At 42.1% G+C, this 18,749-nt stretch overlaps 1 protein-coding gene across 1 annotated transcript in view; it reads right to left on the reverse strand.

Moving 5' to 3' along the window:
- Positions 1–18,749, reverse strand: part of LOC134349877 (protocadherin Fat 3-like) — a 146,019-nt gene that overhangs the window by 108,878 nt on the left and 18,392 nt on the right. The window contains exon 3 of the mRNA XM_063054842.1: positions 14,926–17,341. Within this exon, the coding sequence (XP_062910912.1) occupies positions 14,926–17,341 (2,416 nt within the window). The remainder of the gene's footprint in view (positions 1–14,925; positions 17,342–18,749) is intronic.

Here is an 18,749-nt window from a genome sequence, read left to right on the forward strand (position 1 = left end):
GCAGACCCCAGAAGTAAGGGAAATGCTGCTGCGGACGCATCTGCTGAAGAAGCCGATAATGCAGGAAAAGTGATGCGGGGGTACATATGCAGGTGCAATGTACTCTTGTAACCCTTACACCAAATCTGCAAAATTTAATTTCAGACAAGGACGGGACTCCGCAAAAGCATAAGGGAGTATGAAAGGGAAAACAGAGTTTTCAGGACTCTGAGGGGGTATGGAAACATCCGGATAATCTCCTTAGGTGTCCCAGGAATCGGGGTATTATACATCAATAAAGGTTTGCACCCGGACTAACAATAATTGCGGGACAGGTTGTGCGAAGCTGTGAAATTTGCTAGTGACACAATGGGGGAAGGTAACCAGCTAAATATGATCATTTTCCACCCGCGACGGCACCATTTGCCAATTTGCAGATAGATACCAGCCGGCGGAGGTTATAAGTATCGGTGATAATAGATATGTTCTCCAAATGGAGGAGGTGTTTCCCCCTAGAGAAGATGACACCCTACCTGCGGTTAAGCTATTCATGAAGTAAATTATTCCAAGATTTGGGGTTCCATTCATGTAAAATAATTAAGGAATTGGTTCCGGCGTTACGATTTACTTTGGAATAACACCTTCCATAACAGCCGCAGTCCTCGGAACTAAAAGAAAGAATGAACGGAGTATTAAAATACATATTGGCTAAGGTATATCAGGAAACTGGATTGAAATAGCCAGAGGCTCTTCCCATAGCATTATATTCTCTCAGAAATCTGGCGAGACGGACAACTAAATTGACTCAGTTCGAAGTATTAATGTGAAGGCCTTTACCGCCGGAGTCTCTGCCTCCTTTGATTAATGCACAAACATCCCTGCTCAGAACCGATGGGAAAACCATAGAATTTATGAGACAATGCAATAAGAGCAAACTAAAGAGATGTAGCTGCTGCCTTCCCTCAGCTGGGAGGAAAAAAAAAACGTTCATCCCGTTAAACCTGGAGACTATGTATATGTAAAGACGCTTATGAAAGACTCCCTTTCCTCTAGGTGGAAAGGGGGTGAAATCAGGTGCTTCTGGTGACAAGGACTGCTGTGAAAGTCCAAGGGAAGGCTGGATGGATAGAGGGAACCAAGTGCAAGTTGTCATCTCCTGAAAAAGGGAAGAAGGAAAACTGAATTATGAAGAAATTATTTTTTGTTGTGTGGACTATTGAAGTTTAGTACACTGGGGGAAACCTATAATACTTACTTGGGCTTAGCTTATGTAAAAGCTACGAGGACCAATGTAGTTAGCTGTTGGGCGTATTCCTGTTCATGACTCCATTGCCCTTCATCGAGAAGCAAGATTGCGTCGATAAAATAGCCAGCTACATCAAAAGCTATTCTTGGCAGGAGAAAAACGAAGGGATCGATACAGGAGGGAACAAGTAATCAACATAAGTACCAGCTACATAAACTTGGTTAGGCCACACTTGAAGTACTTTGTCCAGTTCTGGTCAATTCACTATAGGAAGGATGTGGAAGCATTGGAAAGGGTACAGAGATTTACCAGGATGCTGCCTGATTTAGAGAGTATGCATTATGATCAGAGATTAAGGGAGCTAGGTCTTTACTCTTTGGAGAGAAGGCGAATGAGAGGAGACCTGATAGAGGTGTACAAGATAATAAGAGGAATAGATAGACCTGATAGACAACGCCTCTTCCCCATGGCACCACTGCTCAATACAAGAGGGCAAGGCTTTAAGGTAAATGGTGAGAAGTTCAAGGGGGATATTAGAGGAAGGTTATTTACTCACAGAGTGGTTGTTGCGTGGAATGCACTGCCTGACTCCATGGTGGAGGCAGATACACTAGAGAAGTTTAAGAATTTACTAGACAAGTATATGGAGGAAAGTAAGGTGGGGGATTATATAGGAGGTAGGGTCTGAGGGTCGACACAACATTGTGGGCCGACGGGCCTGTACTGTGCTGTACTATTCTATGTTCTATAAACGTCAATTGGATCGGTAATCTTTCAGGGAAATTCCTTTGAGACTGGTATATGCCTGACAGTAATTTAACAAATTATAATGCCTATATTTCATGCAGCTACTCAAATAGTTGAGAAGCGCAGATGCAGATTAAAGGGGACAGGTCAGTTAATGGGAAGGAGTAGTTCTAGCGACTGGGATAAAGGGCTACGTTTGCTTTCGTTCGCAGCAAGAGAATCGGTGCAAGAATCACTAGGCTTTAGCCCTTTTGAACTTGTATTTGGTTATAGACTGAGGGAACCTTTGACCTTGTTAAACGAACAGTAGATTCATAAAGACTTACATATTAATTTGTTAGACTATGTGCTGAATTTCAAAGACAGGCTGTACAAAATTTGCGAAATAGCAAACCAAAACTTGAAAACAGCTCATGGGAAAATGAAGCGCTGGTTTGATAAACAAGCCCATCTGAGAAAACTTCAAGTTGGAGACAAGGTTTTATTACGATTACCTACAAGTTCAAACCGTCTTCAGGGGAGATCTTTAGGTCCTTATCAGGTTGAGTCTCAGGTTAATGATGTAAATTTAGAAGGCAGAACATAGAACATAGAATAGTACAGCACAGTACAGGCCCTTCGGCCCACCATATTGTGCAAACCCTCAAACCCTGCCTCCCATATAAGCTCTTCCTCCATATACCTGTCTAGTAGTCTCTTAAACTTCACTGGTGTATCTCCCTCCACCACTGACTCAGGCAGTGCATTCCACGCACCAACCACTCTCTGAGTAAAAAACCTTCCTCTAATATCCCCCTTGAACTTCCCACCCCTTACCTTAAAGCCATGTCCTTTTGTATTGAGCAGTGGTGCCCTGGGGAAGAGGCGCTGGCTATCCACTCTATCTATTCCTCTTATTATCTTGTACACCTCTACCATGTCTCCTCTCATCCTCGTTCACTCCAAAGAGTAAAGCCCTAGCTCCCTTAATCTCCGATCATATGCATACTTTCTAAACCAGGCAGCATCCTGGTAAATCTCCTTTGTTCCCTTTCCAATGCTTTCACATCCTTCCTATAGTGAGGTGACCATAACTGGACACAATACTCCAAGTGTGGCCTAACCAAAGTTTTATAGAGCTGCATCATTACATCGCGACTCTTAAACTCTATCCCTCGACTTATGAAAGCTAACAGCCCATAAGCTTTCTTAGATACGCTATCCACCTGTGAGGCAATTCTCAGGGATCTGTGGACAAGTACCCCGAGATCCCTCTGCTCCTCCACACTACCAAGTATCCTGCCATTTACTTTGTGCTCTGCCTTGGAGTTTGTCATTCCAAAGTGTACCACCTCTCACTTCTCCGGGTTTAACTCCATCTGCCACTTCTCAGCCCACTTCTGCATCCTATCAATGTCTCTCTGCAATCTTTGACAATCTTCTACACGATCTACAACACCACCAACCTTTGTGTCGTCTGCAGACTTGCCAACCCACCCTTTCTACCCCCACATCCAGGTCGTTAATAAAAACCACGAAAAGTAGAGGTCCCAGAACAGATCCTTGTGGGACACCACTAGTCACAATCCTCCAATCTGAATGCACTCCCTCCACCACCACCCTCTGCCTTCTGCAGGCAAGCAAATTCTGAATCCACCTGGCTAAACTTCCCTGGATCCCATGCCTTCTAACTGTCTGAATAAGCCTACCGTGTGGCACCTTGTCAAATGCCTTACTAAAATCCATATAGATCACATCCACTGCACTACCCTCATCTATATGCCTGGTCACCTCCTCAAAGAACTCTATCAGGCTGGTTAGACACGATCTGCCCTTCATAAAGCCATGCTGATTGTCCCTGATCAGACCATGATTCCCTAAATGCCTATAGATCCTATCTCTAAGAATTTTTTCCAACAGCTTTCCCACCACAGACGTAAGGCTCACTGGTCTATAATTACCCAGACTACCCCTACTACCTTTTTTGAACAAGGGAACAACATTCGCCTCCCTCCAATCCTCCGGTAACATTACCGTGGACAACGAGGGCATCAAGATCCTAGCCAGGGGCTCAGCAATCTCTTCTCTCGCCTCATGGAGCAGCCTGGGGAATATTCCGTCAGGCCCCGGGGACTTATCTATCCTAATGTATTTTAACAACTCCAACACCTCCTCTCCCTTAATATCAGCATGCTGCAGAATATCAACCTCACTCATATTGTTCTCACCATCATCAAGTTCCCTCTCATTGGTGAATACCGAAGAGAAGTATTCATTGAGGACCTCGCTCGCTTCCACAGCCTCCAGGCACATCTTCCCACCTTTATCTCTAATCGGTCCTCCCTTCACTCCTGTCATCCTTTTTTTCTTCACATAATTGAAGAATGCCTTGGGGTTTTCCTTTACCCTACACGCCAAGGCCTTCTGGTTGCTTTCCCTCTCGTACCAGGATGTCGTGCACCCGTTCAGAGACATCCCAGACGCTGGCTCCCCGGAGGCAACAAACCATGCGTGTGTCCTTCTCACGTCCACAAAATCTCCTGTCTGCTCCCCTAACTATAGAGTCTCCAATGACGACAGCTCTCCTCTTCTCCGTCCCACCCTTCTGCACCACAAGGTCAGACTCAGTGCCGGAGGCCCTGCCACCGTGGCTCACACCTGGACGGTCGCCCCCGCCAACAGTATCCAGGATGGTAAACTTATTATTCAGGGGAATGGCTACAGGGGTGCTCCGTACTACCTGTCTGCTCCACTTCGCTTTCCCCCCTCTGACTGTCACCCAACGACCTGCGTCCGACAGTCTAGGTGTGACTACCTCCCTGTAGCTCTCATCTATGACTGCCTCATTCTCCCTTATGAGTCGAAGGTCATCCAGCTGCTACTCCAGATTCCTTACACAGTCTTCCAGATCGCCCAGCCGTATGCACTTCTGGCAGATGTAACTCTGCGGAAGAGGGGTGTTCCCCCAAGACTGCCACATCTCACATGGGAGGCACATCACCGTCTCAGGGGACATTGTAAAAACTAACTGCGAGCTAGCTTGTCCTCCGCCTCTTCTCGTCGAAGCCTCTAGAGTCAAAGCCTCAAAGTTCCACTCCTTCACTGGCCCACCCACGCTCTGGCTGCTTTCCGCTGGCCGCTTCACTTGAGCTATCCCTCTATTTATCTGTTTCATAATAAATTTCATAATCAAAACACCTGATCATAAGCGAAAAGCACAGCTTTGTCATATCAATCTGATAAAACCTTATTATGAGAAAATGACCTTTGGTGAGATACATCCAACTGCTGCAGCCTAGACTGAAGACCCTGTGAATGAAACTTTTCATAAGCCAAACATGGTCCCAGTAAGGCTAATGAACTCGGTTGTTTTACAAAATATTGATAACAAGTTGCTACACTTACAAACACAGCAAAGACAACAAACGAAAGAATTAATTGTGAAATTTAAAAATTTATTTCCTGATGTTCCGAATCGAACCACCGTCACGTCACATGATGTGGACGTTGGAGATGCCCAAACAATTAAGCAACACTCCTGTAGTATTAACGTGGAAAATGCAAATTGGCAAGGAAGAAATTGAATATATGCTGAAAAATTGTACCATTAGCCCTTCAACTTCAAATTGGAGCTCATCTTGTGTTATGGTACCTAAACCCGATGGTGGTATTAGGTTTTGCACTGACTGTAGGAAGGTAAGAGCAGCAACAAAAACAAATGCTTATCCCATCCCTAGGGTGGATGATTGCATACACAAAGTTGGAAAAGCTAACTTTCTTACAACGATTGATCTGTTGAAAGGGTATTGGTGTGTTCCATTGACAGACAGAGCTAGAGATATCTCAGCGTTTCTGGCACATTCTGGGTTGTATGAATATAATTCTAACTCTCGACTTACCCTAGTGGCATGATCACGGGGTGAAAACCCGCTGTCCGGCTAAACTTTGAGATTGCCATTTGGGTGGATGCTGTGGGATGTGTCCCCGGTTTCAAATCAGTACCCCGAAATGACAAACCGTACACAGTATGCGGTTCAACAATTAAGATTTTATAACTCTTACTTCAACTATGGGATTAGTATAGAACCAACAAACCTCAGCCGAAATATTCGAATTGATACTTCAATCGCAAAGTCTGAGCCATAATCCCAACAAATGCACCTTGCTCTATTTCTCAGGAATATAATAACGAATCTGCCAGAAAATTAGATCCGCTGCACACAGGGGACTCACGGAAGCACTCGCAATGAAAGCACTCCTCAGTAGGTATGCGATTGTTCCACATTCATTAACTCTCACAACTTGACCTCTGTAAGATTAAGCGGCAAACTCCTCCACCCATATGCTATACTAAGTAGATATATATTTTGTTACAGAACCTAAACAAACATGCGAATTATTTTTCTCATCTGACCGCAACAATTTCAATGCAGGCACGGCTCGTCTTTCCGTCGATTCTGACATTTTATTCTGGATGTGGGCAAGCGTAACGTATGCATCTTTGCATTTCAACGTCTCATTGGTAGACAGCGACGCAATCAGCTCCTTCAAAAAATACAAGCTATTAAGCTATTAATCTGCACTGTTATTGTAAATAAGTCTTGCAAACATAAAACGCAATTATTGATAAAAATTAACGATTTAATGTTGTTTACAGCGTCTAGCATCGATGGTCGTATTACCAATATTTAGATAAGATTTTGCCCTCAAATGTCAGAACTTCCAGCTAAATTTAAATCTCCTTTCGCGTTTCGGACAAATAACAGATGCCCAAATTTTTAGCTCGTGTCTGGAACAGTTTAGACAGGTCTAACTATTCACTCAGATGGCAGATGTGCGTAAATTGGCGTCGTTACTTACCAGTCAGATTATATTTGGGAGCAAGAAGTTTCTATTTTTACAGTGTTGAAGCCTGAGAGACGCAGACTGGTATGGAGTGCACAACAGAATTCTGTTACAAATTTTGAAGACGTTTTCCCGCCTTTGACAGTTACAGTGTATAATCTCTCTTACCAATAGTTTTACAAGCAATAGCACATCTTTTTTTAGTATTCGAAGCAGATGTTTGAATCATAGAGCACTACAGCACAGAAACGGTACCTTCGACACATCGAGCCGTGCCGAACTCTAATCTGCCGGTTACTATCTACCTGCACCTGGAATAATCCCCTATACACCTCCCATCTATGTACTTACCCAAAGTCCTCTCTTGAACCCTCTTCCACCACTTCCACTGGCAGCTCATTCCACACTCGCACTAATCTTTGAGTGAAGAAGATCCCCCTTACCTTTTCCTCAAACATTTCACCTTTCGCCTTTAACCCATGAATTCCAGTTCAAGTCACACTCAACTTCAATGGATATTCTTGAGAATTGGCTTATTAGTTTTTTTGATATAGGAGTATAAGAGCATAGCACTATTGATACCACCGACAATTGAAACCATTTCGAAGTTTCCACAAGATATTTTCCAGTGAGATTTTTCGATAAACAGAATCGCCGGGTCCGGAACAGGAATCACATGCTGCTAACTGATAAAGTAAAGTTTCGCAGACCCAGACATAAACTGTATTTAAAGGGTAAAGAGCTTACGGTTCTGCCCTTCGTTAAATTCGCCCATGCACTTCCAACTTGATATAGCGAAATTCCAAACTGTTTTCCAAAAAATGCTTTCCAGTGAGATTTCTTTAACAAACAGAATCGCCGGGTCCAGAACAGGAATCACATGTTGCTAACCGATTAAGTTTCACTGACCCAGATTTAAAGTATATTTAAAGGGTAAAGGGTTTACCGATCTCCCCTTCGTTAAATTCGCCCTTCTAATTTCCAGATTGAATTAGCGAAATTCCAAACTGTTCGTACGCTTTATTTGATGGATTGCCGGTAGTAAAAGGATGCTGATGGTTAAATAAATATCTGGGTTAGACAGAAAAATGAGAATTTGTATCTCTGTGCATCATTTTAAAGGGATTAAGGAAAAGGCGATAACCCATTGCAAACAGTAGGATCCTACAAAACAATACATATTGAAGAGAATCGCACACAAAATGCTGGAGGAACGCAGCAGGCCAGCCAGCATTTATGGAAATAAAAACAGAGTCGACATTTCGGGCTGAATTGCTTCAGCAGCACTAGAGAAAAGGAGAACTAATCTTAACCTCGCCACCAATGCCGCAGTCAAGGGAGGGGCTGCAGCAGCCTGGCACACCAAACTCCACCCCGCTGAGGCCCAGCACCAACTTTCAGACACCTCCCCCTACCTGGTATTCCTTAGTAGGGTAGTTAGGTGCTTTCTGGCCTGCTGAGTTCCTCCAGCATTTTATTTGTACTGCTCGGATTTCCAGCATCTCCAGATTTTCTCTTGTTTGTGATATTGAAGAAGGTGCTTGTTTTTGTTCTTTGGTGAAGAGATAGACATTGTCCGAACAACAGCGGAGTGTTCCGCTGATATTCTCTGGTTCGTCAGCTGGGATATGAGAAACCAAATCTCAGGAATTACACCCCCTCTCGTCTCCTCTATTCTACGGTTCTTGGAGACATGGTGCAGTTTTAAATCTCGAAATTAATTTCGCTGTACCAAGTATTTGCTTAATTATTACTATTATTCTCTTCCTTTGAAACTCTGGATTTTGTTTTGTTTGTTGTTGCGAATCGAGAAGAAGCTATAATTCTCCGAGTATAGGTATTGGACTGAGCCATACTGCGTACAAATCTACTTCATTTCCGAATAGTGTAAGTATTTCAGCATGCTAAATATGGTCAATATTTTCCAAGTGATAATAGACCGAAAAATTCAAATTTGATGCAGATAGCTTTAGGCTTCTCTTACTTCATTAGATCTACACATTCAACAACGTACGTTAGTTATTTTCTGCATCTTAAATAATTTCCTGCTTCAAAGAGAAATACACTGTTGAGCGAACCCCCATAGTCCAATGACGGGCGGGTATGTATTTGTGCACGAATTTTATTCCGCCTGACTCCAACATATATTTTAAAGTGTAACGGCTACCAATAAGATGGTGTGTGTAAATAATTACACGCACTAATGGAGTATCCTTTGCTTCGAGCATCTCCGTTTTTTCTTTTGACGGTTCCTTTATTTCTGTTTGCAACGAAAGGAAAACATTACGCATTTCTCTGCGTAACTTTTCTCTTCAAAGTATATTCTTAACAAATGTAAATCTCTTTTAATGATGTCTGCTGTATAAAATGACAGTTTGCAATGAACACCATTCGGAAAATCGGAGCTGGTTTTATCCATCTCTTCAACAACACAACAAAGGTTTTTTTATTTAAATGGACTCCCTTAAATGAGATTAATCAATTTCCTCAGAGACATACAATTCCAAAAACAGGAAATTTATATTCTCCAGCATTAAATATGCGTGTTTAAGTTCGCCACGTCAAATCCGAAAAATTGCCGGAGCTCTCACAGCCTTCAACGCTTTCTTTGGCGTAACAACCAGTTAAATCGTAGACCACAAGTGTTTTGATTCTCACGTGAAAGTTCAGGAAAGTTTTCTAAATCAATATATCGAGGTACCAGCTGGAGGGAATGCAATATTAGATCTCCTATTAAGAAATGAATTAGGACAGGTTACGGAAGTGTACGTAGGGGAACACTTTGGTTCCAGTGATCATAACACCATTAGTTTCAACTTGATCATGGATAATGATAGATCTGGTCCTCGGGTTGAGGTTCTAAACTGGAAAAGACCAAATTTGAAGAAATGAGAAAGGATCTAAAAAGCATGGATTGGGACAGGTTGTTCTCTGGCAAGGACGTGATTGGTAAGTGAGAGGCCTTCGAAGGATAATTTTTGAGAGTGCAGAGTTTGTATGTTCCTGTCAGGATTAAAGGTAAAGTGAATAAGAATGAGGAACCTTGGTTATCAAGGGATACTGGAACTCTGATAAAGACGAAAAGAGAGATGGATGACATGTATAGGAAACAGGGAACAGATAAGGTGCTTGAGGAGTATAAAAAGAAATATTCTTTCGGACCTTGAAGGAGACTAATGTTGAAATTTCAGGGGCCCTGGCAGATATATTTAAAATGTCGGTATCTACGGGTGCGATGCCGGCTGATTGGAGGATAGCTAATGTTGTTCCGCTGTTTAAAAAAGGCTCTAAAAGTAATCCGGGAAGTTATAGGCCGGTAAATTTGACGTCGGTAGTAGGTAAATTATTGGAAGGAGTACTACGAGATGGGATCTACATGTATTTGGATAGACTGGGACTTAATAGGGAGAGTTAACATGGCTTTGTGCGTGGTAGGTCATATTGAACCAATCTATTAGAGTATTTCGAGGATGTTACCAGGAAAGTGGATGTAGGGAAGGTAGTGGATTTTGTCTACATGGACTTCAGTAAGGCCTTTGACAAGGTCCCGCATAGGAGGTTAGTGAGGAAGATTTAGTTGCTAGGTATATATAGAGAGGTAGTAAATTGGATTAGCTCAATGGAAAAAGCCAGAGAGTGGTAGTGGAGGATTGCTTCTCTGAGTGGAGGCCTGTGACTAGTGGTGTGCCACATGGATCAGTGCTGGGTCCGTTGTAATTTGTCATCTATATCAAAGATCTGCATGATAATGTGGTAAATTGGATCAGCAAATTTGCTGATGATACAAAGGTTGGAGGTGTAGTGGACAGTGAGGAACGTTTTCAAAGCATGCAGAGGGATTTGTGAGGTATTGCACTTTGGAAAGTCACACCACGGTTGAACATACAAGGTAAGTGGTAGGGCATTGAGGAGAGCAGTGGAACAGAGGGATCGGGGAAGACAGATACAAAATTCCTAAAAGTGGCGTCACAGGGAGAAAAGGTCGTAAAGAGAGTTTTTGGTACATTGGCCTCTATAAATCAATGTATTGAGTTTAACAGTTGGAATGTTATGGTGAGGTTGTATTAGACATTGGTGAGGCCGAATTTGGAGCATTCTGTGCAGTTGTGCTCACCAAATTACAGAAGGTTATGAATAAGGTTGAAAGAGTGCAGACAAGGTTTACGGTTGAATAGGTTAAGACTTTATTCCCTGGAGAGCAGAAGAATGAGTGGAGATTTGATAGAGGTATATAAAATTATGATGGGTATAGATAGAGTGAATGCAAGCAGACTTTTTCCACTGAGGCTCGGCGAGAAAAAAAAAAACAGAGGACATGGGTTAAGGGTGAAGGGGAAAAAGTTTAACGGGAAAATTAGTGGGTGCTTCTTCACACGGAGAGTGGTGGCAGTGTGGAATGAGCTGCCAGATGAAGTGGTAGATGTGTGCTCACTTTTAACAGTTAAGAAAATCTTGGACAGTTACATGGATGGGTGGTATATGGAGGGATATGGTCCAGGTGCAGGTCAGTGGGACTAGGCAGAAAAATGGTCCGGCAGAGCCAAGAAGATCCAAAAGATCTGTTTCTGTGCTGTAATGTTCGATGGTTCTATGGTTCTATGGTGACCGACGAAAATCTAATTACATATTGAGCATTCAAAAAAGGGTGTAGTGATACCAACGTAAATGTTTAAATTATTTGAAGATGTTTAAACAGAAATTGCGCTGTATTCAGTTATCAAAGCGAAAAACACACTGCTTTGAAAATGTAAAATGTGATTTTTATTTAATAGTTGCGCCCGAGTCGAAAGCAGATAAAAAAAATTGAGATGTTGCCCGCCCTCTGATCATTATTTCTGTCATTTTACTAAGCAAAATCCATTCTGCTAAGATACAAGATCACCATGCATAAAATCAAACTCACAAACGTCCAGCTTCATTTTCAACAAGCTCCAATTCAATTTGTAGCCATATCAAGTTTGTTATGTATAAACATTCTGCAAAAATTCTGCATGCCACCTAATAAATATCAATGTTAGCATTATGGTTTTATAATTACTCAGAAAATTGAAAGGGAACTTGGAGGAATGTTTCTACAAAATTTTAATTGGAAATGAGCTGCCAGAGGGGGAGGTGGAGGCAGGATATTAATACCGTTCAAGCGTCATTGCACATGCCCCGAATGAGTATGGTATAGAGAAATATGAAGTTAAAAGAGACAGGTGGAATTAGTATCTATAAGCATTGAGGCCTGTATTCAGGTGGTAGACCGAAGGACATTGTTCTCTAATGTACCACCTATAAATCATAGAAATATAGAGTAAACAATACAAGCGAAAATAATGACAGGCAAGAATGGCCAGCTTTGATTCAGGCGGCTAGAAAGAAACAACAAAATTAATTCAAAATTAAATTTTGAAACTTTCCCAACTAGAAGATGAAGTGTTACTCCTCAATCTTGCTGTCTTGCCTTTGCCTCTTTGAAACAATGCGGGAAGCCATACTCAGAAAAGTCACAGTATTAATGAGACATCGAATTAACGTTATTAACTACCGGATGGATGTTTGAAAGCCTGTGCGCTACAATCTATCACTGAATCTGCTTTTATTTCACCAATGTAGAACCACCACAATGCGATGACCAATTTCTTATATAAGTAATAAAACTCTAAGATCAGCTCTTTGGCTGAACATGTCAATGCCGACCAAAATGCCTATCAACGCTACTCTTATTTGTCTCAGTTTGATTTTATACACTGTCATAAGGTCAATGCTCGGTCTCCTATCTTACTGACTAAAAAAAGTTCAGCCTATCCAGCCATTCCTTCTAAGGTAAGCCCTCCAGTGCTGGTAGCACCTTGCGAAATGTTTCTTTACCATTACCAGCTATTGCTATCTTTCCGTTAGCTGGCCAACATAAATCGCACACCATATTATACGTGTAGTCTCATCAACGAACCGCACAGTTGTAACATAAATTACCGAATCAGTAATCTAAATAGTGGCTTATGAAACTAAATGGACTAAATTAATTCTTCCCCACACTGTGTACCGCTGTCTCTACCATCAGGCAACGATATACCTGCGCCTTTAGGTTTCTGTTCTATGATACTCTTCAGATTTGCAGGAATTACTGTGTACACATTTCCTGGTTTAATGGAGCAAATTAAAACATGTCACACTTGTCTAACCTATATTTGATCTACCTTTCTTGGACCACTTGCACAGTTTTCTAGAAGACGTTGAATTTAGCTTACATAATATTCTTCACTCTCTAGTACATTGCCTTTTCTGAAATTTTCCACAAGCATACTAAACGTGCAAACAATACTTTTATGCAAACAGTAATATAAATAACAAAGAAGAATGAATTCAGCACTGATACCTTTGACACACCATTGATCACAGACCACCAATATAAATTACAACCCTCCACTAGCACCTCTGAATTATTCCACTTCGTCATTTTTTTATCAAGCTGACTCACTTGTCTTGGATCCCATGTGACTTACCCTTTCAGTCTAAACAACTGTAAACAACCATGTCAAAGGCCTTGTTAAATTTTATGCAGTTAATATCTACTACCCTGTTTTCGTCGTCTTTCTCAGCGCCTGTGCAAAAAGCTCAGACCAGCTTTTGCGACAGGACGTCCCAAGCACAAAATCAAGCTATTCCCTTATTTTTTTCCCAATGCAAATGCTGCAGAACCTGGCCCTCAGGAACCCGCCCCGCCGCCCCCACCGCCCCCCCCCCCCACCAATAAATTTCCTATCAGAGATTGTCACCGGCCTGCAGATCCCTGGGTTGCTCTTGAAACTTCTTTAAATGTAGGTGCATCATAAAACACCTGCCTGTACTTCAGACTTGACAAAAATAAACTGTGGATACATCTCCGCCAGGCCCTTGCAATGTACTCTCTAGCTTCCCAAAATATCGCGGAAAACACTGGATCAAGCCACGGGGATTTATCCAAATTAATATGCTTCAGGAGTAGAATAGAAGTGTTCTACGCAAATCACTTCTCCCTGCGAAGCAGATCGTTGGACAGGAGCAAGGGAGGGAGGGGAGGAAGGGCCTGCTTTGCGCACTTCGACCGGATTAAAGATGTTGTTGGATGCAGAAGTACATGGGAGAGCTGCTTTAAAGGAATATAAAAAAGTGTGAGGAAGAAAATCTTGTTGACTATTGCGTAAACTCCTTCACTCTGCAATCTGTTTGAGTAGGAATTAATAAATAGCGACACTGTTCTTGTTCCTTCTTGCAGGAGAAGGGATGAGTTTAGATTAGAGATAGGTAACCTTCGCGACTGCATATCCTACATCCGTGCTGTTAGCAGTACGACATACAGAAACCAAACAAAAATAATTACCGGGATCACGAAAACTATTACGGTGTCACCCATGGACTGTCCATATCAGTGATATCACCTTATTACATCCATCCCTCAATCATATGCACTGTTATTGCAACACTAAATTCTTTGTAAACTAAAGAAAATCTGCAGATGTTGAAAATCCTAGCAACATACACAATGTGCTGGAGGAACTCAGCGGGCCAGGCTGAATTTTGTGTGTGTTACTAAGTTCTTTATTCATTTTACTTGCTCTGACAGGCAGCACGGATGTGAAACTAAGAAAACAACTGCTTTTTCACAGATGCAGACTGACAGGCTAAGGGTCTGCAGTATATTTTTGGTCTCTCAAATGAAAACATCTGCACATTTGCCTCCGGATTTATTCTGTGAATTGCTAGTACCTCAACTAGAACACAGTTCAATGTGTCAATGCATTTTTAATCTCAATTTTCAAAATATCACAACATCAAGTACACATACGAATCGATGCGTTATTTTCTTTTTCACGCAACCGACTGAATAGCAACACATTTGAAAATGCCATTCAGTGACAGCTGGTAAGATTCTCCAGAGGTAACAGATGCCACGCTCAGACGGGTGGACTCCGATTGATGTAAATTTTATCTTTGACCATCATAACAACTATACTCTTTGTCAACAGAACATTACAAAAACAGTTGCTGGAAAGGACTATGTTCTGAAATACTTTACCCCAGTATACCACATCACAGGATATAAACAAAAATAAGCTCACATGAAATAAGTATATGTTAATGTTGTAGTTCCCTGTAATTTAGCATTGGGCCTGAGAAATGGCAGGGCCGCACGGCTTCAAGAAAAGGAAGTCGCTTTTCGCTGATTCTGGAGACAGGCAGACCGAGTACTGAGGCAGTCCTGGCATGCGGACTACCTGGTCCGTACCAGGATAGCGTAATGTTTCCTCCATTGCAGATCTTCGATTAAATGTGTCCTGCATATCCCCACGTTTGTAACAATAACTGGGGGAAGTATACACTTGGGAGTTATTTCTGTCCTGTTTACACTTGATTCCGATGAGCACGATGATAATCAGAAGAAAGACAATGGATGTGCAACTGAAAATAACCAATAAATAAAGATTTAGATCGGATAAATAGTCCGAATTTCTCACTAAATTACTGCTTTTGGTGAGAGTTTCGGTGCTGTTCTGCAAAATAGTGATGTGAAGGGTAACTGTGCTAGATAGGCTTGGCTGCCCGTTGTCTTTCACCAAGATTACCAAAGTTTGTGTGTTGAGATCCTCCTCCAAGATTTTGCGCGCTGTTCTGATTTCACCAGACGTTTGACCGATAATAAACAAACTGGGATCAGTAGCTTTCACCATTTGGTAAAATAACCGTCCGTTCTGACCAGAATCTGCATCAGTGGCCATTATCTTGGTGACCAAGTACCCCTGACCCGCTGACCGGGGCAGAGTTTCCACAGCTGATGACTCACCATGCTCTGAAGGTGAAACAATCACTGGTGCGTTGTCATTTTGATCCAGGATGATGACATTCACAGTAGCGCTGCTGCTCAGCGGCGGCACTCCAGCATCACGGGCCTGAACATGGATCTGAAAACTTTTCAGTTCCTCATAGTCAAAAGATCGCAGAGCGTAAATGGTGCCGTTCATAGAGTTAACGCTCAGGTACGTCGACACTGGCAAGTTTTGAATGTAACTGTCTAGAATGGAATAAGAAACATAGGAATTCTGTCTCAGATCAGGATCTGAAGCTGTTACTGCGAAGATAGAAGCGCCCGGAGAGTTATTTTCAGTCACATAAAAGTTGTAGGGCAGTTCAGTAAAGCGTGGGGCATTGTCATTTATATCTGTAACTACGATATGGATGGTTATATTTGTTGACAGTGAAGGTGATCCCAAATCCCAGGCTGAAATAAGTATTTTATAATCAGACACCGTTTCACGGTCCAACGTTCCACTTGTAATTAATTTATAATGATTGGACGATCTTTGTAGCATAAAAGGGACGTCCTGTGGTATTTCGCAGCGCACTTGACCGTTCTCTCCAGAATCACGATCGATAACATCAATCAAGGTGATTAAGTCTCCGGGGGTAGCATTTTCCGGGATTTGGTTTGTGGCTGACGTCACTTTTATCTCGGGTGCGTTGTCATTTACATCAGTTACCTTGATCAGCACTTTCGAGTGTCCCGTAATCGCAGGTGACCCGTGATCAACAGCTTGAATATCCAGTGAATAGCTGGTTGATTTTTCAAAATCTAGCGGCCCTTTGACTCGAATCTCGCCAGTTTTAGGGTCCAGGGAAAACAAATCACGCATTCTTCGCGAAGTAATAGCATCACTGAATGCATATGTTAGCTCTGCATTCAGCCCTTCGTCCAAATCGTTTGCTTTAACTTTTAACACAATGGTACCTTGTGGTGCGTCTTCACGAATAGTGCACCTGTAAACATCACGCTCGAATACAGGAGGATTATCATTGAAGTCCAGTACAGTAATGAGAATCTGAGCTGTTCCGGTTCTCGGGGGATTGCCACCATCCTCAGCAGTAAGCACCAGTTGAAAGGATGATTGTAGCTCTCGATCCAAAGGTTTCTCTAACAGTAACTCAGCAATTATAATACCCTCCTCGGTTCTCCGTGTTTTCAGACTGAAGTAGTCACTCGAACTGATTGTGTAATTCGCGACCGTATTCATTCCAGTATCAGCATCTTCCGCGCTGTTGAGTCGAAAACGTACGCCCGGTGTAATTGCTTCAGACACTTGTAAGGCAATATGTGTGTCGCGAAATGTAGGAGAATTGTCATTTACGTCAAGAATCTCCACTTCGCCGCGGTACACCTCTAATGGATTTTTCAGTATTATTTCCAAAGGTATAGTACACATATCTGCTTGCCCACAAATACGTTCCCTGTCGATTATTTTACAAATCGATAAAAGCCCATTATCCAAACTAACCTTCATGTATCGTTCTCCGTCATTAGAGCTGAGACGAAATTTACGAGCTGACAAAAGCGGTACATTCAATCCCAAATCTTGAGCAATATTCCCAACAATTGTCCCTTCCACCATTTCCTCGGGAATAGAATAACGAAATTGTCCTAGAATTTGATCCGCAGCACACACGATAAAACTGTGTGCAATTACAGTGAAGCTTAATATGGATTTGGACGCCATTGTTCCGCATTCAATTAATTTACTCAGGCCTCTGCTCAATTAATCCCGAACAAGTCCTTCCTACAAGACGGAAACGCATGCAGATAAAGACCGAATCTAAACAGACAGAAGATTTTTACGCCTCAGCTTAACACCATAATATAAACGCACGTAATGCTTGTCTCTTTCGTTGCCTCTGTCCTTTTATTCTGGGCGTAGGAGGGGCAATGGATCCAACTGTGAAATTCACTTTCTCATTGGTAGACAGCGACACAACCAGTTCTTTTCGTCAATTACAACTGATGTTCTTAAAGCTGTACCGTTCTCCTAAATTTAATGGTGCACACCATAAAATGTAGTTGTTGATAAAGTTGCTCAATTCATTTTATTTTCAACGTTTATCATCGTAAAATATAACAACAACCATTACATGGCATTTTTGCCATAATTTTAGCACTACCTAGAAGTTCAGTCAGTATGCAACAGAGAGTAGCTTGGTTCCATGAGCATTTTTATGATCCAATGAGATTTATTGTTTGGTTTCCCATGTATGCGACCAAGACAGTTTGATTTGTGCATTTGTTCTATGATAAGATCTGCTCGAAGAAACGTTGCGGGTGAGCTTATACAGTTGAAGTGTCATTGTATTGGGGCAGCCTCAACCCATGGTTGAAAGTGAAAGAAAATTAAATTGTGTATTAAATTTTAATGTCAAGCTTTGCTAGCTCGGAATTGCCATTGATTTGGATCATGAGGGTGTCAGGATAAGACATAAACTCTGTCTTGTTTTTGCTAGCTGACAAAGCTAGCAAAAGATGATGCCAATAATGATTAACCTTTGTCTGAGACTTTGACTAATAGGGGAACTGAACGTGGACGTGCAGTTCTCATATTATATACCGCGTGGTAACACTTGTGTATTGGCTGATACCTAACGAGTGTTTCTTGCAATAGGTGACTAACTAGGTTTAGCTGTTCGTTATTGTCCAAATGTTTCTATTAAAAAATTCAGAAGTCGCCTGATATTGTGGGAATCGTAAGACAACAGTTCCCCGTAATCACGCATTAGAGGGTAAACTGTGCAGCGAGGTCTGCGTCCGTGTCTGTGATAACCTGGTGAAATTCTTTTACATTAAAATACGGTAAAAACAGGCTAGATTCTTCGATCGTAATTTGGCGACGAAGATAGGATCCTTATGATACGAGATTGCGAACGAATCTATCCATGAGACTTACTTAAAAGCTAGAAGTCAAAATTCGACGAGGGTGAGTCCATCCTAGGGACTCGCTCGAGGAACATGGATCGATACTGGTCGCGGGTGCCGGCGCTGTGACATACCGGCCGGTGACCCATGAGTTCGAGTAAAGGAACAAGAGTGGGTTTGGAAGAAGGGAGCCTGAGAGCATCGGGAGACTAAATCTAGACTAAACTTAAGGAGACCTTGGCAAATGATAGGTGC

Source organism: Mobula hypostoma, chromosome 7, assembly GCF_963921235.1.
Source record: "Mobula hypostoma chromosome 7, sMobHyp1.1, whole genome shotgun sequence".
Classification (NCBI taxonomy): Eukaryota; Metazoa; Chordata; class Chondrichthyes; order Myliobatiformes; family Myliobatidae; genus Mobula; species Mobula hypostoma.